We start from the raw sequence: 23,310 nt of genomic DNA on the forward strand, positions 1-23,310 counted from the left end.
CCGCGCTGCGCGAGGTTCCAGCCCTCGGGTGTTCCACAAAAGCGCGGAATGAAAAGCTGCGCCTGCTCTCTGTGCCTTCCCCGTCAGAGCGGTCCAGGCAGCGAGGGGCTTGGTGGGTGCACTCTCCCCAGGTGTGGCGCGCCCCCTCCCCTCCGCGGACCCAGTCTCAGTTTCCGCTGGCGCCAGTCGGGTGCGCGCGCCTTCTGCCCTCCGCGTCCCCAGCCCCAGTCCCCGCCCGCGCCGGTCGGGTGCCTGCGCCCTGTGTCTCGCCGCGACCTTCCCCTCCCCCCTGCCTCCTGCCTCCAGCGGGACTGGGCCGGTCCGCAGCCTGCGAGCTCCTCTCTGGACCCTCTCGGTCTCTGTTCTGCGAACGGCCGGCAGTGTGTTCGGGCCGGCTAATTTACTCTCTCTCCTTTGGTCTCCCACAGTTCAAGTTGGCAACTCACAGAAGCTCCCTCCGATTGTCCTCAGGGCACTCAGGCCCGGACCCTACCCCAAGCAATGCCGCCTAAGAGCTCCCGGGACGGATCTCCGTCCTTAGCTCTTTTGTTTCACTTTTTATCTTTTATATTTTGTCCTACCTCCTTTCGAAGACAATGGGCTGCTTTTCTGGGCGCCTGATGACCTCAGCTAGCGATCAGAAGTTGTTTTGCGAAGTTTGCTCTGCGTTCAGTTATTCTTTTGATGAATTTGTAGGAGAGAAAGTGGTCTCCCCGTCCTACTCCTCCGCCATCTTGGCTCCTCCCCCCAGATGGTGAATTTAAAATTAGAATAAATTAAAAATATGTCCATGCAGTAGGTACCAGGTTAGACTCCTCTCTGCTACCAGCAGCAAGGACTCTGTAGAAGGTGAGAGGGAATTTTGCTATAGCCGGGCCTCTTTTTTTCTGGAAGTCTAGGTACAGCACATATTCTCTTTCTGGTACACAAGTTGACAAGAAGCCTCTTGTTTTTTGTTCTTTTTTTTCCAATTCATCTCAAAGGTCCAGAATTTTCTGAGTCTGGAACCAGCTCCAGGGTTCCCCTAACTTCTAGGCAACTCTTTAACATTTCTAGCCCGGTTGCAAATCACCATTGCTGTTTGAACTGAGCAGATTATTTCCTGTCTTCTCTGTATCACTGGTTGGAGAAACCAGAATTTCCCAAATTAGAGTAATTCTTTTTCCTATTGATTTTGCCATTAGTGACCTGCAACTGTCTCTCCAGGAAAATAGAAAGACTTTCATTAAATACTTCTTGAATGTGGGTGTAGCCCAGAGCCTGCCTGTGGCTATCCTGTTGTTTAGGAGCAAGACCAGAGTTTCATAGTTACAGAGAGGAAAAAGGCTGAGCTTCATGGAAACATGGTTCTTGGCAGGGGTGATTTTCCGGAGGAAACAGAAACTGACTAGTGGCGACAACACAAATGCTGGATACAATACAATACAATACAATACAATACAATACAAAGTAAACCCTGCAACCGTGAAATGAGCGGTATCCATTTAACTTTAGTAGAATCAGGGGATCATTTTCTTCAGCACACATAGGAATGCTCTGTTTATCAAAATAACTTTCTCAATACCAAACATGCATATGCTGCTGAGAATTCAACATACTATCCTTACTTCCAATTATCATAGGTCCACATTTTAAAGTAGGAACAGAAATACATGATTACAATGATTGCTTTTAATTTTTAGAACCTTAGTTAATATTATTGGAATATTAGTGATGAACAGCATCTCAGCTTCTTTAGAAGAAATTCCTCTTTAGGTAGGATGTGCTCTTTTATAGTATATCATCTGCCTTTGGTGTGAACTCTCTTTTTGGTTTCTCCCACCCAAATTCTTTGCCTCCTTTTTCCCCCTTTCTTCTTTCCTTTCCTTCTCTCTTGTTCCCCACCCTTTGCTCTAAACAGCTTTACCCCTTTTTTGCCTGTTGTCTATTTCCCATTCCCACGATCCACCTGATGACCTTAGTCCTGGGAGGGGCTGTGTTGCAGCAGGAGGGGGAACCGAACTTAGAGTCAAGGGGCTTAGGGTTGACTCCTAGTGCTGCCACCAATGTACTGTGTGACTTGGGGTAAGTGACATAACTTCTCTGTGTATCCATGACCTCATCCATAAAATGAACTGAGGAAACGATTCAAGACAGAGGGAACAGTCCAAGTGCTGAACGATGCTGAGAAGTTCAGTGAGCAGAGGACCGAGACATGACACCAGGTTGAGTGGCTTATTCCTCATTAGTGGGTTCAGGGGCTTCACTGTGGGCTCAGAAGACAGACGGGAATGTGATGAGGAGTGAGGGGATAACCGGGAAATGAAGGCAATGAGCGTCACCATCTCTCAGGAAGTTTGGTTGTGGGACACAGTGAGGAGAGAGAGGGTAGCTGCAGAGGGAAGTAGGGCTAAGTCAACTCTGCTTTGCATTGCTTTTATGATACTGAATGTGGGTGGGAGAGACGCAATAAAGTGGAAGAACCTGAAGATGGGGTCTGGGGAGTGATCTATTCAGTGAGGTCCTTGAGGATCCTGTGCACAGAAGAGGGATAACCCTGTCCACATCACATAAAGGGAGGGACAGAGACCATCAATGTAGATGGAATGAGGTGCCTGGTTTGGTGGCAGTAAGTTGAGGTGTTCCCTATTGCTTATTTTTCTTTTTCATGTAAAGTGGGAGGAGAATCTCATCTGTGGAGGATGAGCTGAAAGCTGGAGGTTTGAAGAGAGTGCATACTTTGTGAAGTTCTCCAGCAGAGAGGGCCTGCGAGTTCCAAGATACAGATAAGGCACAGTGTTGGAGGAAGCTGAGAGTTGAGATGGCGCTACAGGCTGGTCCTGGTAAGGCAAGGACCTCTAGGTCAAGATCTTTGCCCCAGATGAAAATAAGCATCTCTGATCCTCCCTGACTGTCTTAGGTCTGTTGCTGAATAACTCAGTTTAAATGAGTAACTTCTTCCTTGTGGGCTAGGTTGATATCACTGGACAGAATCAGCTAGTGGAAGATAACCCTCCAACTCCTATGTAAACTTGGCCAAGATCAGGCTTTTCCAGAGGCATAACATCCACAGGGCATACTGTATAGGCAAGGTCCTTTTGTATCAGTTTGATCTGGTTAAGTAATATATGTCTCTTCTGTGTCCCACATGTGCCAGATACTAGGAAAAGAGCTGAGAATGAAAAGGAGATATTACCCATTTCCATGGAGTTTACAGTATAGTGGGGACTCAATAATAACTAATTAAATAATTATAAGTGAACCAAGTATCATAAGGGAGTTTGGTTCTATAGCAATCAGTGGGCTTCCCAGGCACTAGTGGTAAAGAATCCACCTGCCAATACAGGAGCCTCAGGAGATGCAGGCCTGATTCATGGGTTGGGCAGATCCTCTGGAGAAGGGAATGGCAACCCACTCCAGTATTCTTGCCTGGAGAATCCCATGGACAGAGGAACCAGGCAGGCTACAGTCCATGGGGTCACAGAGTCAGACACGATGGAAACGACTGAGCTTGTACGCATGCATAGCAATCAGTAGAAAGAGGGCTCCCCTTTATGTTAGAGGTGAATATGTTATCAAAATATATGTTTGTGGGGTCTGGCTGCTCACCAGTCAAAAGCCAATAAACAGGCCAAGTTGGTGGAAAGGAAAGTTTGCTTTATTTCAGATGCCAGTAACTACAAGAGGAGGGGTGGCAGACATCTGTCCAAAGGCCAATTCCCCTGCACTGGCAACCAGTGAGGGAAAGAGCTTTTTTATACAAAAGTGTGTGGGGTGGGGTGGGGGGAGAGAACTACATGCAGAAACAGCACAGTCATCTGTAACAGTCATCTTCGAATTGGTCATCAGTGGTCTGACCGGTGTCATCTTTGTTGTTTTAGATACAGTTAATCTTCAGTTCCAGGGCTCCCCTCCTAGCTCAGTCAGTAAAGAATCTGCCTGCAAGGCAGGAGACCTGGGTTCGATTCCTGGGTCAGGAAGATCCCCTGGAGAAGGAAATGGCAACCCACTCCAGTATATTTGCCTGGAGAATCCCATGGACAGAGGAGCCTGGCAGGCTACAGTCCTTGGGGTCGCAAGAGTTGGACATGACTTAGTGACATGACTAGTTGGACATGACTTGACTTAAATCACCACCAATCTTCAGTTCCAGAGTCCATTTGTTCCCATTTCTCTGAGGCCAATTCTTGGAATTGTGGCAGCTCACGTCCTGGGTACAGTCTGGTCATCAAGTAATTAACTTTTCCACCTGGTATTTTAGTGTCTATAAGGATATGGCTCTGAAAATTATCTACAGCTCCTGAGAAAGAACTAAAGGTCCTTGACTATGCTTAATGACTATAGTATTATTATTTAGTCTTCTTTGACAGTTTTCCTTTGTTTCCACATTTCTCGCTTCTCTGAATAAAATTATTCTTTGACTAAAGTTTTCCACAGACAAAAGGCAGGCAGAGGTCATGGTGGAGGGGCAAGGACCATAAGGCCTTGCTGTTTCAACAGAAGATGCCAGGGATGCGTTTAAGACATGAAAAATGAGTAGGTGCTTAGTGAGTGAAAAGAGTTAGCTGGCAGGGAGGAGTGAGCATCAAAGGGTCATGGACATTACATCTTAAGAAAGGTATGAGGTCAATCTTGGGAGAAGTTGGTAATTAGCTGTAAGTGACTCTAACTTGGAAAGTTTTGGGTGCCAATAGACTAGTCATGATTTTTTTTTCCAGACTTACCTTCACTAAGGCTGCTTCTGTGATTACGGATCATCCTTAATAGATGTTTAGCCTTTCAAGTTCTTTAGCTAATGGCTGTCCATTAGTTACCTGGGGCACAAGGATTCCACACCAGCTATATCAGAATCACTCCATGTGGAGCCTGGCCATTATTTAGAAAGTTTCCAGGTGATTCTAATGTGGAGCTGACATTGAGGCCCACCCCTCCCCCCTCCACCCCCCTCACCCCCTTATCCCCCTGCCTCCCCACCCCCTCTGCTGTGGGGAGACGTGGGTGCACTGGTGCCAAACCCTCAGGACACCCAACCTCAGGTCTCAGAATTAGGGCAGGAGCATTTGCATCTCTCAGCTCCACCCTCTTCCTACAAATGCCTCAGGGAATTCCTGCTTCCACCAGGTCTGAGAAGTTGAATTCTTGCCTATGTTTGAGTCTGAACAGACTCCTGCTTCTTCCTTTTGTGACATTGCACGCATCTCAGTAATTTGGAGCTCATATCCTTGTCTAGTTTGTTGACAGGAACTCCAACCATCCATCCACCTACCCTCCTTGCCAAGGCCTTTGTGGCTGTTCTGGCTGGCGGGGCAGCAGGCAGGGTGTTCTCAGCTGCTCTCTCAGCGATGCTCCCCCACTGCTCACAGCATTGGAAGAGTTTTCTGTCTGCAGCGATCTACAATTAATCATTCAATCTGCTCTCTTGAGCCTTCCAAACTTTGCCCTGCTCTTTCCACTTTAAGTACCAGGCTACACATATTGAAGTAGCAGTGTCCATGCTCGTGCTCAAAAGAAGCATTTCCCAGCAAAGTCGAGCATTCACCTCTGTGTACCAAAGGGTGAGTTCATCTTCTGAGAATTTGAGGCAGTGTTTGTCTACCCTATTTGCTCAGTGGGTAGGACCTCTGACCAGGCACCTGGGGACCCTAGTGCAAATCAGATTCCTAGTAGTCCACCTAGGTGGCTTGAAGGTCCTGAGATGGGTGCACAGCAAGGAATTCCCTGTCCCCTTCTCAGAAAATGAAAATGATGAGAGGCCAGCTAATTGGACTAGATACTCATGTTGGCTAGTCTCAACACATTCAACTCTAGCCTTGACTAAACACACCATTAGACTTTTCTCCCAGACTTCTCATACTACAAATAAATTTCTGGTAAATTACCCGGCTTTGAGGACAGAGACCTGGGAGGACAGAGACCTTCCTGGGAGGTCTGATTGCACATTGTGTGTTGATCTTGACTGTCTTGCATGGAGGAGGGTGCGTCTCTACATGGTACACTTGGTATTTAGGTCATGCACACGCAGGGTCATTAATTAATTAAATATGATAATAAAGCTAGGGATGGGCCCAATCCTTTAAGCACTGAGAAAGACTTTAAAGGTAGGGATACTCCCAGGTCTGAATGTTTCCCAGGGCCAACCGTGAGTCATGAGTGAGCCCAAATGCATTCTCTCTGGACCTTTTCACCCAGATACCTCAGCGCAAAGCACTTTAAGCATGAGCCCTGTCCTCAGACAACTCGTCTTCACACAACACCACTGTGTGATACAGCCCCTCGTTGGTCACTCAGGCCTGAGTTGTTATTGCTGGGAGAGGCTGGGGTCAAGGCAAAGCTAAACCAATGAGCAGCTAGGAAGCTGGACCAGTAGCCATGGGCCCGTGAACACCAGGGAGAAGGCAGCCAGGGTGTGGGGAAGGCAAAGCTCTGGGTGCATACTCCCCATGACCCAGATAGTGACGCTCCTCTCGAGAGAGATTAGTGGTCAGACAGTAAATCGCTTTTGAATGCTTCTAAAAAGATGAATGGATGTGTTGAGAGTATGACTTATTTTTAGCCCTTCCTTTTACATCATGGCTATTTCTGATAGTATTTTTTCCATTTTGCCTAGCTTCAACAGAGTTTCTTTTCACACACACATTTTCCCACATTCACAGAATGATCTTGTCCCTTCCATAGGAAGACTTCTGTGGAGGCCTCAATTCCTAGCCTGAACGTGGCTTTGGAAGCTGGTTTTTGACACTTGATGTGCTGAAAACCTTGAGAAAACTGTTTCTGAATAAGTGATTATCTCTAGTTTAGATAAATAATCCTGCTTTTTTAGGCCATGATTCTGAAAATGATTATTCCCACTGAACATTTTTTTTCTTCTCAAGTTAGAATGAACAGTCTATGTTTCTATCAGGTGAGCTTGCTCTTTTGGTTAAAATTTGCTCCCTCTAAGTTTATTCTCTGCCCTTCCCTAGGTTGGTAATGACCATCTCACAGCTGAATGAAGGAAGAGGAGACCTATAAAAGCTGTTCTCCATTACCCATGTCTTAATTACTTTGAGCATCAAAGAAGGAACATTTTGATGAATTTATCTTGTCTCTAACTCAAGCACAAGCAATGTAGCTCTCTCAGAGACTAATGGACTGGGTTCTTTGGGGTTCTTTTCCCCTCCTGTATACAAAGAAGTGGGCTTCCCTGAAGGTTTAGATGGTAAAGAATCTGCCTGCAATGTGGGAGACCTGGGTTTAATCTTTGGGTGGGGAAGACCCCCTGTAGGAGGACAGGGCAACCCACTCCAGTATCCTTGTTTGGAGAATCCCATGGACAGAGGAGCCTGGCGGACTATAGTCCACGGGGTTGCCAAGAGCTGGACACGACTGAGCAACTAACACTTCACTTACACATACAATAAAGAGGGCGGATTAGACGTTTTCTAAGTTCCCAGTCATCTCTAACTTTGTGACCTGAGAGATGGCTTTTTAGTGAAAGTGCCGGATAAAGGTAGAGCTGTCACTCATGCCATCCTGGTGACACGTGTGTGTGGAAGAGAGTCCTGGATCAGGAGTCAAAGTTCTTGTGGTAGAAACTACCAGTTGGATCTCCCTTAGCTACTCTAAAGCCTTAGCTATAAAAGCTGTGAGGTCATGTTGACTAACTGAAGCAATGATTTGTTGGAAGTGCTTTGACAGTAAACTAAAATATAAAGAATTAGGAGTTGCTATTAAGAGAATAGCAAAAAGGCTCTTTCAGAAACCATTTCTCAGCTTCTGAATTTTAGGTCTTTAGGCAGCTTAAAACATAACTACATAGAGATTCCTCCTCCTACCCACTGCCCGCCCCCATCCAATTTCAACAAATGCAATGGATTAAAATTTGCCAAAGGAAATAACAAAACAATAGTAATTTGCTAATGGGAAAAGCCATGATTCTAAAATGAGCTATGGAGAGTAACCCCTGAAAATGAAGGCTTGATTTGAAAGTCACTTTGGAAACCTGCCTTGGTTTTGTAATGTCAAGTTGTAAGTTAGAAATTTTTATGTTCAAAAAATTCAGAGACCTTTTTTTCAGCAGATTCCAGTGGAGAACACACCAGGCTAAAGTCACACTGCCTCATGTTCATGTTTTAGTCCTGTTCCCGAGTTGTTATGCAAGCTTAGAAAACTGGCTGAATCTCTTAAGATCAAGTTCTCCCAGTTACAGTGTGGATTGATAGCAGATGCTCAGAGTTTTCACATATTTCACTCTAGTATGAAAGTTAAAGGTAATTTATTTTAAAATATTTGTGAAAGCCCTTTTGGTATTTCAGATAAAAGTTACCATAATGCAGCTAAGGTACCGCATCTAACTTTATATACCTGATATGCCCTGAACATTATAAATAAAATCTTATAAATGTGTTAGGAAGGGGATATAAAAGGCCTTTATAAAGCAAAGGATCCTTTTTGAAACTCCAAATTGGGTTACCATGTAAATCCATGTTTTCAAAACCAGATTTTCGATAAAAGCAGTCTACCTACAGCATTGTTAACCTTAAACACACAGAGCTATTCACAGAGGTTAGTAATAAGAACTATCTTCATGTGACACCTTGATAAGCACCAACCACATCACCAATCCAGAGTCTAATAGAAAATCTCTAACTTCGGGGAAAACATGTATTTTCCTGGAAATTTCAAAATAAAGGGTGCTAAAGAATAACCAGGAATCATAAATGAGCTGGAGTTTTTCAAGGTCATTTTCAATGTCTATCATTTTACTAAGAAAAATGCAATAAAAGTGCTGCATAGCTAAAAATGACATTTTTACTATTTAAATATTTGTTTCCTGTTGCAGAAGATACTGTCAAGGGAAAATGTTTTCTATTGCATCATCACTAATATAATCGACCCCAAGAATAAAATAAAATTTGAAAATAAAGAGTTGATGGTGTAGTACTTAAATATATAGATACACACACACACACACACCCTTTTCTATTTCCTGATTTAACAAAGAAAATGGTCTAGGGAAACTGCAGATCTGATTGAAGGGTCTGGTAATCTTTCCTTCTTTGATCTCCTGCAGCACATACTGTCTGTATGAAACATTTGGCATGGGTGAATTGTCTTATGTCTTTTCATGCATTTAGTTCTTGTCTATACAACTAAGTGAGCTCCTGGAAGGAAGTTCCCTTCAACACTGAGCTGTCAAAGCCTTGTACATAACCTGGGTGCCTTAGTCATTGATTGGCATGTGCATTGCAATGAGGAGCCTGGTGAGATACACTTAAAATCTTTATTCATTGATTTACAATATGTACAATATTTACAAAATTTAGGCATTAAATCCCATATTGACATGAATGCTGTGGGAAGTTTAAAAATAAATAAATGGCACGTAGGTTCATATTCACATCTTTGCACTTCATCACCAGCTGTAGGATTTAATGGAAGGTTTAAGGTGGTAGAAAATTCAGATGGATGACTGGTCCTGGACCTTCCACATGAATAGCCCTTCCTTGGCTCCTCGAGGCTGGGGTTGGTGAGCAAACTACTTTCTTTGAAGAGAGTGAAATACCAGCCATTCTATAGACACATGGGTGCACGAAGCCACACCCAGGTGGAGTTTGCAGTGGCCCCCTGGGTAGCAGATAAGTTTGCACCATTGCGGACCCAGTCCCTCCACACCAGTCAGGAAGGCTTCGGAGAGGAGCCTTCTTATGAAGAACCGAGATTTGGACTTTATCTCTTATTCTAAACACATGCAGTACATGGAAGGTGTCAGTGGAGAGTGACCCATGCATGAAAATGTATTTGTAGGTATATACAACATCAAATTGTCATTGTCTTATGGCATCTTCAGATGTAGGATCAACCTGCCTCCTCTTTGATAGCAAAAGGAATGAATGAAGAAGCCATACCTCACCCCCCAAAGAAGAAACACTGTCTGGGGTCACACACAAATGACATCCTATAGAAGCAGGACTAAACAAATTCCACACATAAAATGAAAGAATACCCATGATATTAGGCCTGGAAGTTTTCCTAGGAATGGCAATTCTACCTTTCCTTTCTCTTCCACCTTCCCTTTCTCTTCCATCCTGCCTCATCCCACATAACCTAAACCAGAAGGAAAAGCTTCTTAGAGCTTCAGTACCTTCATCTGTCAAGTGTAAATACTAGTAACATTCCTTACCGGGTTCTCACAGGGCTTATATGACCCAACTCACGTAAAGTGCTTAGCCTAGCGTCTGGCACCTAAGAGGTGCTTAGTAAATGTCTTGCCTTCTCTCCCTCTACTTCCCCTACCCCAACTGTAAGCAACATATTGATAAGCCTACCAAACTCGGAATTAAGGCCATTTGATGCAATTAAAATGATTTTGTATCAGAGTTTCTGATGTCAGTTCCCATTTGGTCCCTTTGGGGGGGTCTCATTTCATGAGTCCAAGATCTCTTCCTGTGCAGGGCAGATGGCCCCCAACAACTGTCCTCCTAATCAGTAATGACTCCACTGAAGTCCATGCAAAGATATGCCCTAACCCTGCTGAAAAACTCGTACCAGTGATGGTCACCACCTGAATACTTTTCGGACAGCACCACTGAGGAAACCATGAGCAAAAGCCTTGAGGCCAACACATTATTCTTTTTCATAAGTTTTTTCAACACTGGTGCAAGTATTATAGATAACTTTCAACAAACATATATTACAAGCTCTACCACCGTTGAAAAATAGGCATTCTGATTTGATCGTTTTGTTCAGAATAAAGAATCTTTTATGATATATCTTAGTTTCTAGTTATGCCATACAAAAATAAATATTATATAAGTGATTTATAAGGAAGAAGAAAAAAATGTAACTTGAGGTGCCAAAAATATAGGAAGGATGGTGAAAGTTTTACCATTTGCTTCAAAAGCAATCATCTCAAAGAAAGAAAAACTTCTCTCTGGGTTTTTGTACTATTCTCATCATGACCCTACTGGCCCACCTGCTTCTCATCCTGGGATATTATGACTTCTTTCCCTATCAATCTGGAGACAACGTAATGCAGAACCTTCTCCCTGAAGTCATGGGGGATTTGGAAGAGAAAGAACAAAGGAGGCTCTTGGGCAGTGTAAATTGCAGATGAAAGGTTTGGCAGAGACAATGACTGGGCACTCACAAATGAATCAGTTCCACACATCTTCCTTTCATTCTGAAATCCTTTCTCTGTCTTGATTAGCCATGCCTGAATAGAACCTCATGCTTGGAGGAAATAGGCCCATCTTGCTGTCAGCCACTTTGGATACCTATTAGTCCAAGTAGAATCCAGAATTTCATGGAGCAAAATTAGGTGCCAGTCAAGGCTAATCTCACCAATTATATGAAGAGATAAACAGTCACCTTATGAACACTAATCAAGTTGGGAAAAATCCTTTTCCAGCGACCTCTCCTCCCATACAAAAAACCTTATGATCGCCTTTTCTTATCCCAGGCAGAAAAAAGGGAGTATGATTCCTATCACTGGGAGAAGAATATTGGGACAATTGGACAAACTGCTTACTATTTTTCTAGGGACTTAGATCAGAATTGCCAAGGAAATTGACCATTCATTTGGGAATCAAAGTTTTAAAACTCTAAAGCTATAAGTGAATTCATGGTTGGACCACCTAAATCAGTGGTCATTGACTTTTCTCCTGAAGAACACAGATCTACATGTGTCCATATAACATACTGGGGCTTCCCAGGTGGTGCTAGTGGTAAACAATCCACCTGCCAGTGAAGGAGACAGAGACTCAGGTTCAATCCCTGGGTTGCAAAGATCCCCTGGAGTAGGAAATGGCACCCCACTCCAGTATTCTTGCCTAGGAAATTCCAAGGACAGAAGAGCCCGGTGGGTTACAGTCCATGGAGTCACAAAGAGTCAGACATGATGGAGCGACTGAGCACACACATCTCAGAGGGTCCCAGGACTTCTGTGGTTCATGCATGGATTCCAAATTAAGAGCCCCAGATCTCAGTAAATGAAAACTATTTTTTAGAGGGAAAACAAATGCTTGTGGCATAGAATTCAGGGGTTGTTTGGGGGCAGGCTGCTTTGATGAGGTTCTGAAATGACTACATTGAAGCAATGCTTGTTCCTCGTGGTAAGTAGAAGTGCTTGGTTGTGAAGACATCCGGAGTGCTGTGTTTTCACATATGTGACTATTGTCAGGCCAATGCCTCATGCATGACTATGGACCCTCAAGGCCCCCAGGAATTGCTACTACAGGGTGCCTTTGAGCTGCTATAATGTGAGTCCCAACCACACCCACAAGCAGGACACTATCACGGACATGCAGTGCGGGTGCCCATTCGTCTGATTTATGGGTGACGTTGTGGCAAATGTGGCATCAGTTTCATTTCGGGGGAGCGGCAAGTTACAGATATTTCCTTCACAACAGGAAGTGCAGACCTGAAAGAAAGGAAGAGAAAAAGAAGGGTGATGAGGGGCTGGCAGATGAAGGGGGCAGAGAGTTCTGAAGGAATTGGCTCCCTCACTGCAAGACTCAAATGAAAATTTCCTGTTCTGCAAAGGAAACACCAACTCTGCGTTTAAGTGGGTGGGATGAAATTTCACCTGAAAGCGTTGTGATCAAAATAAAACCTCCTGCCCAGACTAAACCTCTAGGGGTATTCATTCTGTTTTTCACATCCTACCACTCGGTCCTTATGGGTTTCCCTGGTGGCTCAGATGGTAAAAGAATCTGTGTGCAATGCAGGAAACCCAGGTTCAATCCTGGTGGGGAATATCCCCTGGAGAAGGGAATGGCAACCCTCTCCAGTATTCTAGCCTGGAGAATTCCATGGACTGAGGAGCCTGGCAGGCTATAGTCCACGGGATCGCAAAGAGTTGGACACAACTGAGCACAACAACATGTGGCTATTATACCATTTTACAGCTTTCCAAGGTCTCAGTTATTCCATCTGTGAAATGGGAATTATAAAACTTAACCTTTGTCAGAGAGGCTCTATGACTACTTGAGGAAGCTGTTAAGACAGTAATTAATTTGCCACGTTTTCACAGTGAAAGTGAAATGTCTACAACCTGGTTGATTTAAACTTATTTAATACTTTCATTAGAACTGTCTGCATAATTATCTCCACTCCCATGGGTGAGTTAAAATTTGAAGGGCTTTCATTTATGCAGTTACTCCTGCTTTATACAGCTTTCCTCATGCAGCATAAGAAAAAAAAAAAAAGATTACTGACAGAAATTATTTTAGGCCATGGCTCCCAAAGTACAGTAGCCTCAGCTTCAACTGGGAAGTTACTAGAAATGCAAAATCTCAAACTTCACCCCAAATTGAGCAATTTAGAATCTACATTTGAACAAGATCCCCGAGTGATTCATATGCACAGTAATGTTTGAAAAACTCTTTGATGCTTAATATCTTACACAGTTGTTATCTTGCAGAGATCTGAGTTTGGTCACAGGTAACATGGACTAGGAAGACATGATGTTGAAGAGAGAAACCAAAGGTCAGAAGTGAGTTTGGATTCTGTCTGTCACTAGTTCATCTGAGCACATGAATCACTTCTCTGACCTACAGCTTCCTTCTTGGTAAAGTTTAATGTCTGAAAGCCAAGCTTAGTTTGGAGTGGGGTAGGGGGGGTCTGGTCAAGTAAAACTCTTGGGTTTATGTTTCACATTTCAATTATTATTTATGACCATAATTTCTCAATAAACAATAAAAAAAATGAATTCCTAGTGTATTTCACAAGTCACTTGAAAATTGAGTGTTGTCTTAGGAGAAAGAAGCCCCCGCTAACAGTGAGGGCGGGGGCTGCCTCCAGCCACCAAGAAGGTAGCCCAATTGGGAGAAGAGGGCAGCCTCCAAGGTCAAGGACTGACCTACAAGACGTGTACAGCCAGCTTGGAATGAACGGCGGGAGAGTCAGGGGTATTCCTCACTCCAATCATGAGTCTGGCTGCCCTTCTCTGAGTCTTGACATTTTCCTTCAAGGCTGCCTTTGAAGTCTGTTCTACACTGCATGCTTCTGTCCGGGGACCAGATGGAGTTTAAGGAAAGTAAACCTACAGGAAACAGCAGGATCTCCTGTCACCTGCTCAAGTGACTCAGAAGCCAACGTGTTAGTATTAGTCACTCAGTCATGTCCGACACTGTGTGACCCCAGGAGCCAGCAGATAACTTCCAAATCAGCGTCCCGATAAAGACATGAGCTCCACTTTACAGAAAGTTATCAAAGCTAAATTGCCTTGTCCATCCTCAGTTGAATGAACTTAATAAAAATTTTCAATACTTTCCTGGTGTTGTGTTTACCTAATTTATATTGGTTTACAAAATTTATACTGGTTATCCTACACCCTGATATAATTTTTTATTCTTTTAGCACCAACATGAAAGGAGGCATCTTTTCATAATGGTATAAAGACAGTCAAAAGTCAGCCTACATGGGGGAGCAGGCTCATGGAGCTCATGAGCCCTAGTGGGCATCTGGAGAGGAGGAAACCTATGGTGTCCCATCATTTGCTTTGCTGCCAGACCTTGTGGCCTTCATGCTCGGAGTCTCTGCAGCCAGTGGACAAGCAGTCTTCCAGCGGAACACAGCGCTTGGTGACAGAGATGCTGTTTCCTGTGACTTCCATGGTGTGCTGAGTGTAGCAGTATCTAGTCTCTGTCAATAGGAAAACATGGTTTAATTGAGATGGGAAACAGCCCAACCTGGATGAAAACGAAACAACAGGAGTGTTGACACTAAGATCTAATGGCACCCTGAACATACACTGTGTTAAGTTGATATCCAATCCCAAGCTCTCCTTGGAGAGATCCACTTTGCTGTGATAGAAGGAGACCTGAATAACACTGCTGTCTGCCCAAAAAATCCCCATAAACTAAGACCTAGCGTTATCACTCTTTGTCTTCCAACAAATTTTGCCACTGACAAATTTTGCCACAGTACTGATTTTTATTTTTAGGGCATGAGAGGCTTGGAGGAATGATTTGGGATGTGGAAATCATACAATTTTCAGGAAGATGAAGGGGTGAAAAGTCCAAAGAACACGAGGTTAAAAGAAAAAAAGTGAGACAGGTAATGAAGATCTTCAAGAAAAGAAAAGACTATAGCAGAGACTGGTGTGTGTGTGTGTGCATCCAAGCGTGTGTATAAGATTGGGAAACAGCTATTCCCAAGTAAGACAGAATGATTAAAAACAGATTCATTGTATCTGGAGAAAATGACTTCATCCAAAAGAAAGAACTTCTAGCCTATGAGCATAGTTGAATCCAACAATTCATGACAGGAGAAAACTAATCCAGCAATAACAGTCATCTCTCCCCAGGGTGACTTCAGTTTCTTTCCAAAAAGGCAAATGGACACCATGAAGTGAGTTTCCAGAGTCCCTCTAAGCTTGCTGCTGCTGCTGCTGCTAAGTCGCTTCAGTCGTGTCCGACTCTGTACGACCCCACAGATGGCAGCCCACCAGGCTCCCCCGTCCCTGGGGTTCTCCAGGCAAGAACACTGGAGTGATTGCCATTTCCTTCTCCAGTGTATGAAAGTGAAAAGTGAAAGTGAAGTCGCTCAGTTGTGTCTGACTCTTCGCGACCCCATGGACTGCAGCCTACCAGGCTCCTCCGTCCATGAGATTTTCCAGGCAAGAGCTTAGGAGTCTGAAAACATGAGATTTCCTCTAAAATTCCATGGAGAGTTTTTTAACTTGCAATTTAAAGAATAAAGAAAAATGACTTTGTCATGTAATTCTTTAAGGCCTCTAGGCGGTGTTCAGCTTTCTAAGCCTGGGACTTAGGAAAATGTTCCTGCTTCACTGTCAGATTGAAAAAAAATAATAATAACTCTTTAGAAATGCCACCGAGCTGTTTTTCATCCACATCTTAGATCCAACTTTGCATGCTTTATACATTTTGGATATTTAGTGGCTAAAATAGAATTATGACCGTCTGTGATATTATTTATTAGGCAATAAAAATTCCCCTCACCAAAGTACTAAAGTCAAGAGAAGAAAGCTCAGGAATTTTAGGTCCAGAGAATGAGCTAATACCACACTGACATATTCTGGGGGTCATGAAAATCAGGGGTTTAATATTCTTCCCATACACCCTCACCCAACAGAATCTGAGTGGCCTGATTGAGTCTTGCTAAGGGTAAAAATGTGTCCAACGTCGGTGTGGGTACCTGTATTGAGTCTGTGTCAATGCCCTCCCCCAAGAGCTGTTCTCACACTGCACCCAACCAGGATTTCATCATTTGGGACCAGGTCAGGGAAGTTCCTAGTCCCAGGTCAGGGAAGCTCAGGATCTGGGGGCTCTTTGGAGTAGGTAAAAGTAAGGTCACCCTATGAGCTCACAAGAAAACCTGCAAGTTTTGCACCTGGCAATGGTTCTCCCAAAGTTCCAAAATATTTTAAAATTGGAATGGTTGCTTTTCTGATGAAGAGGAGGTGGCATGATGTTTTACTTATTTTTTAAGCCTTTAGCAGTGTTTAACAAATGGAAGCCAGTGCCCTGAGAGGTTTACTGCATCTTCCAAAGAGGACTGGCTTACTTTAGTACCAGACTTGGATGTTTATGGCCATGTTAATAGATGCCTTTCTCAGCCCCAACCCCAACTTTTAGACATTCAAGAAAGCAATAAAAACAGGAATGCTCTTATCGTCTGTCTCTTCTTCCCGCAGACAACCAGGAGCAGATGCCAGAGGTTTTATTGCTCCAAATGTAAATCTGAGCAGATAAGATCATACATTTATGGAATAAGTAAATCATTACATGGTTTCAGTTTGGGAACTTAGGTTTCGTCCCTCAAGTATCGAATTACCTTGCTTTAAGGAAGCCTTAAAATAACAATGGGTAAACTTCATATGACTACTTTTTGTTCATATTTTTATACCTATAACAAACTCTCTTTTAATTTATTAACTTGAATAATTAAATGAAAGTAGAGACAATTGATGAACCTGTTTGTTTTTTCAGGACAATATGCAAAAGCCCAATATGTAATAAGCCAATTCTTGCCATTCTGTGGGGAAAATGGTGATCAGTGATGATACTGGTTAAATTTTTTTCTTACATGTCACCAAATCCAATCTATAAAACAAAGATACATTGAGAACACCCCATTACTTGCAGCCATAGAGACCTCAGATCTGAAGTGTGAATCCCTTGGAAATATCCATTCTTAAAACACAAAATCCAAGGTGAACTGTGAAATGTTAATGTGGAAAAGGATTCGGGAGTTAAATAAGTATTGGAAATGCTCAAAGCTGAACAGCTTTCTTTAGTGGATAACTTATGAAAGCCTTGAATTTATACTGCGGTCTCCAAGGAGGGCGGGCTGGGCAAGCAGGCAGAATTTCCCAAGCAGAACTAGGTGGACCACGTGTGACTTATCACTGGACGGTAGGATTGATAAAAATTCAGCCCCGGAGCCCTGCTCTCTATGCATTTTGAATAATCCTTGGGTTAGTAATGAGGTTATATGAGAATCAAGCCTGCTGATAACTTCTTCTAAAAGGATTTCAAAGACTTTTATCTAAAAGATAAAAGATGGATTTGAATTTCTACCAGGTTAGTTTCAGCCTCTAAAATCTCATATTCCACAACTGCATGGAATTCCCAGAGGTGGTGAAACAAAAGTCTTTTACTATGATACTCACATAAAATCAGAACTGGGTAAGATAGCTTGATCAACTATTGAAAAACAAAATATAATTTTTATGAAATTCACACACACAGTTTCTTACAGTAGCATAAAGTTGGGTTATGTATTTTAGTACACTCTGCCAACCCATTTCTTTAATTTTACATTTAATGTAATTATTTATATGGTGGCACTTAATTCTGCCATTTAAATTTTTATTTTCTCTTTGTTCTGCTTTGTGTTTTCTTGTTTGTTTTGTCTATTTTCTTTTTCCTTCATTCCTGTGAACATTTTCTAGAATTCCATTTTAATTTTTCTACAGTGTTTTTGGATGTATCTCTTTTTATAGTTTTTTTCTTTTTTTAAGTGGTTGCTCAGGTATTGTTACATGCATAACTTATCACAGTCTGCTGGCATCATTTTATCAGTTCAAGTGAAGCGTAGCAATCTTCCCTCTGTTCATGTCTTACTACCCTCTCTTGTTTGTAATATAATTGTCTTCAATAATCCCTTACACACATTTAGAACCACATTAGACAGCACTACAAATTTTGCTTCAACCATCAAACATAATTTAGAAAACTCAAGAGTAGAAGTATGGTCATATCATACTATCAAAGACATATTTTCGCTTACCATGTTTTTTCTTCCTTTCTGATATTCCAACCTTCCTTCTTTCATCATTTCTTTCTGTATAGAGAACTTACTTCGGCCATTTCTTTAGAGTAGGTCTGCTGGTGAAAAAGTCTCTTTGTTTTCTTTCATCTGAGAATGTCTTATTTCCCCTTTCTTTTCCCAAACAAAATTTTCTCTGGATATAGGATTTTGCATTATTTTTTTTCTAATGCCTGAAAACTGTTGTGCCATTTCCTTCCATCCTCAATGGTTTCTGATGAGAACTTCTGTCAAATAATTTTTCTCCTACACAGTGTTCTTTTTCTCTTCATCTTTTAGTAGTTTTCTTTGTTTTTAGTTCCAGAAGTTTGACTGTTGTGTCTTTGTGTAGATTTCTTTAGTTTTATCCTCTTCGGGATTCACTCAACTTCTCAAATCTGCAGGATTTCATCTTTAGCCAAATTTGGAAAGTTTCATCCATAATTTCTTTGAGTACTTTTTTCAGCTCTGCCCTTTTCCTACCTTTCTGAGACCCCAATGACACAGTGTTAAATCTTTTGTTATACTCCTGCAGATCCCTGAGGCTCTGTTTTGGGAGGAATTTTTTTTTTTTTTTCTCTTTGTTGTTCAGAATTTGGTAATCTCTATTCTTCTACCTTCCAGTTCACTGATTCTTTCCTCTATCTCTTCCATTCTACTGATGAGCTCATCCACTGTGTTTTAATTTCAGCTACAGTATTAACAGTTTTGAAATTTCCATTTGGTTCTTCTTTATGTTTTCTATTTTTTTTTTTTTTTTGGCTGATATTTCATTTCTCATTTGTTTCAAGTGTGTTTGTATTTGTTCACTGAAACATTTTTGCTATGGTTACTTTAAATCTTTATTAGCTAATTCAAATATCTTTGTAGCTATCTCATTGCTTAGTTCAGTTCAGTCACTCAGTCGTGTCTGACTCTTTGTGACCCCATGGACTGCAGCACACCAGACTTCCCTGTCCATCACCAATTCCGGGAGCCTACTCAAATTCATGTCCATCGCGTTGGTGATGCCATCCAACCATCTCATCCTCTGTTGTCCCCTTTTCCTCCAGCCTTCAATCTTTCCCAGCATCAGGGTCTTTTCCAATGAGTCAGTTTTTCACATCAGGTGGCCAAAGTGTTGGAGTTTCAGCTTCAGCATCAGTCCTTCCAATGAATATTCAGGACTGATTTCTTTTAGGATGAACTGGTTGGATCTCCTTGCAGTCCAAGGGACTCTCAAGAGTTTTCTCCAACACCACAATTCAAAAGCATCAATTCTTCAGCACTCAGCTTTCTTTATAGTCCACCTCTCACATCCATATATGACTACTGGAAAAACCATAGCTTTGACTAGACAGACCTTTGTTGGTAAAGTAACGTCTCTGCTTTTTAATATGCTGTCTGAGTTGGTCATAGCTTTTCTTCCAAGGAGCAAGCATCTTTTAATTTCATGGATGCAGTTGCCATCTGCAGAGATTTTGGAGCACACACAAAAAAAATGCCTCTCACTGTTTTGATTGTTTCCCCATCTATTTGCCATGAAGTGATGGGACTTGATGTTAGTATCTATTAATTGTCATTTTTCATTCTGTCTGAGATCTTCCTGGTATGACAAGTGATTTTTTATTGAAACCTGGACATTTTGGTATTACGTTATAACATTTCAGATCTTATTTAAACCTTCTGTTTTAGCTAACTTCCTCTGACTCAGTTCCAGCAGGGGGATGGGGTCTGCAGCCTCATCCCTCTGCTGGGCAGCAGTCAAGTCCAGGTTCCTACTGTCTCCTTTCACAACTGAGAGTGCTCTTCTCATTACTTCTGGGTGGGATTTCCAGCTCCCCACTAGGTCTCCTATGATACCTTCTTGGCTAAGAGTGGTAGGAGTGCCTTGTTAATGAGTCCCACATGGCCTCAACTGACGCCACTCTACTAATGGGAGTGTGTGGCCTTATTACCACACACTCCCTAGTGGAGTCCTGACTCTCCACTTGGCCTCCTCTGACACAGTCCCAACAGGAACTGGGGGGAAGAACAACGTCATTACTGTTGGATAAAGGTAGAAGTTCAGGTCCCAGACATGGTCTGTACTGACACCATGGGGACGGCCTCATTACCACCCAGGGGGAATCTCAGCATCTCAGGAGAGGTTAGTATGTCTCATTACAGCTTGTTCAGGGTGGAAGTCTAAGCCTTTGTTAGCATGGGGGTGGTGGTAACCTACAATTGTTTTCTGTGGTATTTGGCTGGAGTGGTTATTGTCTAGATTTCTGTCTTTCTAGGCTGCCTCCTTCTTGGTCCTTTGGCTACAGAGAGATAACTTGTGTTGGAGTTTATTATTTTGGTGCCTGTGGTATTTCCAGGTTTCCAGCTTTGTCATCTCCAAGTCTGGAATGTATAGGACAAAAACAAAGCCCAGAGAACTCACCTCCTTGGGTCATGAGGACCTTAGCTAGTCTGCCCTTTTCTCTCTTTCAGAGTCTTTCTTTTCACCAATATATATAATGTTCAAGAATTTAGTTGTACTTAGCAGGAGGAATAGAAAAGTACATCTGCTCTGTCTTTCCAAAAACCCTCAGCATTTCTGACATTTTGAGTTAGCTAGTTCTGGGTTGGGAGAAAGACTTGTACAATGTAGTATATTTATCAGCATCTGTGGCCTCTTCTTACGAGATGCCAGCAGCACCCCCAACTGTGACGACCAAAAATGTTTCCATACATTAGTAAACGTCCTCTGAGGGGCAAAACCACTCTCAGTTAAGATAAACTATTTGAGATTATATTCTTTTTGAGACTAAGGTTCATTCTTGAGCATGTCGGCATTCCCCACCCCCACTCCAATATACAGCACAGGACCTTGCATAATATAACAAGTGCTTAATGTATTAAGAATATAGATGGATGGGTGGAAAGAATATATATATATATCTGGTCTCTTCAACTCAAGGTTGCACCAAATCAACTGTTTAATTTAGTTCTATGATATCTATAACATCTCTTCCATTTCTGTAGTTTGACTGATCTCTTCAAATTTGAAAGTGAAATAATACTATATTTCAATCAGAAGCACAAACTTCACATAGTATAACTGCTTTGGGAAATCGCTTGCCAGGATTTACTAAATCTCAACTTAAGCATATCTCAGGAATCAGTAATTCCACCCTTAGATATACATCCAACAAAAAAGATAAGTACTAGAATGTTCATAGAAAAGTTTTTTATACAAAACAACTGGAAACTCCAAAAATGCCCATGGTAGAATGAATAAATAAACTATGGCATATACTCACACAGCAATGAGAATGAATTGCCTAGAAGTAGACCTAATAAAATGGATGAATCTTCCATAATATTGACTGAAAGGACTCAGATACAAGATGGTATATACTGTATGATTCCACTCCTATTAAAAGACCTGATAAGAAACAAAACTAATTTTTGCTATTGGAAATCAGGAGGATAATTGCCTTAGTTTTCTAGGGCTGCCGTAGTAAAGTAGAACAGACTGGGGATCTTAAACCACAGAAATTTATTTTCTCACAGGTCTAGAGACTAGAAGTCCAACATCAAGATGCTCGCAAGGTTAATTTCTTCTGAGGCCTCTTTACCTTTCTTGTAGATTATCACCTTCTCTCTATATCTTTACATGGTCTTCCCTTTGCAAGTTTGTGCCCTAATCTCTTCTTGTAAGGACATATTGGGTTAGAACCTACCCCAATGACATCTTCAAATACAGTTACATTTGGGGGTACTGGAATGAATCTGGTAGATGGCACAATTCAGCCCATAACAGGGCCCTTGGTGGTAGGGACAGTGACTGAAAACAGACATGCTAGAACATACTGGGGTGTGGAATATGGTCAATTTCTTAATCTGGGTGCCACGTACATAGTAAGATCAGTTTGTAAAAATTCATCGTGCTGTTCACTATTCTGTATGGATATCTCAATTTTAAGTTCAGTTAAATGAAAGTGAAAGAAAAAAAGAATCCATGATGAAGGAAAATAGACTTAGGAGAAAGATGAACTACAAATGAGTTGCAGATAAGCTGAATTATTTAAGGTGTACCCTAATTAGGAATGTTTACATGCTCTCCTCTGGCGTCCAGGCATCTGATTAACCTCGTGGCTTTCCTAGTCCTATCAACTGCTATCCACAGGCCTGTAAAAAATACTGTTTTCTTTTCCCAAGTAAGAAATGTCTCAAGGCAGAAAGGAAAAGTAAATAAATACTTATCAACCAGATGAGTAATAACTGCTCTCCTTTACCCTGCAGTCAGCATCTCCTGAAGAAACTACTAGTTACTTCTCTCTTTTTTAAAAACTCCATCCACACTTCTTAAGGACAAGTGACACACTTCAGGAATCTCTGCTTTAAAGCAAATCCCTGAAACTCAGAAAGCGATGTGTTTATCTCCAGACAAAGTCTAAGAAGGTGACTGAAAAGGATGCAAAGTGAGTGAGGATAAATAGAACTTTAGGGTGGACAGTAGTTAAAATCAAAGCGAAACGTAAAAGCATAAAATAGATGCTTCCTATCTGAGACAATTCTGTTAACAGAAAATATTTCGACAAAAACACTGAGTTGGAGTAGGTCAGATGCTCTCAGTTCAGTTCAGTTCAGTTCAGTAGCTCAGTCATGTCCAACTCTTTGCGACCCCAAGGACCGCAGCACACCAGGCTTCCCTGTTCATCACCAACTCCCAGAGCTTACTCAAATCCATGTCCTTAGAGTTCATGATACCATCCAGCCATCTCACCTTCTGTTGTCCCCTTCTCCTCCTGTCTTCAATCTTTCCAAGCATCAGGGTCTTTTCTAATGAATCAATACTTTGCATCAGGTGGCCAAAGTGTTGGAGTTTCAGCTTCAGCATCAGTCCTTCCAATGAATCTTCAGGGCTATTTCCTTTAGAATTGACTGGTTTGATCTCCTTGCAGTCCAAGGGACTCTCAAGAGTCTTCTCCAATACCACAGTTCAAAAGCATCAACTCTTCGGTGCTCAGCTTTCTTTCTTTCTTTTTTTTTTTTTTATGTGTTTTTCCCAATTAGTCATGCAGAATAATAAAAACATGTGTACTTAAAGCTAGAGAGTTAATA

At 42.1% G+C, this 23,310-nt stretch overlaps 1 protein-coding gene across 2 annotated transcripts in view; it reads right to left on the reverse strand.

The window, feature by feature from the left end:
* Nucleotides 1–9,227: 9,227 nt before the first annotated feature.
* LYPD6 (LY6/PLAUR domain containing 6) overlaps nt 9,228–23,310 on the reverse strand; it is a 127,844-nt gene continuing 113,761 nt past the window's right edge. For both annotated transcript variants that reach the window (XM_061135305.1, XM_061135306.1), the window contains 2 exons: nt 14,474–14,604; nt 9,228–12,379 (listed from right to left, as the gene is read on the reverse strand). In XM_061135305.1, the coding sequence (XP_060991288.1) occupies nt 12,212–12,379; nt 14,474–14,604 (299 nt within the window). In that variant the 3' untranslated portion in view covers nt 9,228–12,211. The remainder of the gene's footprint in view (nt 12,380–14,473; nt 14,605–23,310) is intronic.

This window comes from Dama dama, chromosome 33, assembly GCF_033118175.1.
Source record: "Dama dama isolate Ldn47 chromosome 33, ASM3311817v1, whole genome shotgun sequence".
NCBI lineage: Eukaryota > Metazoa > Chordata > Mammalia > Artiodactyla > Cervidae > Dama > Dama dama.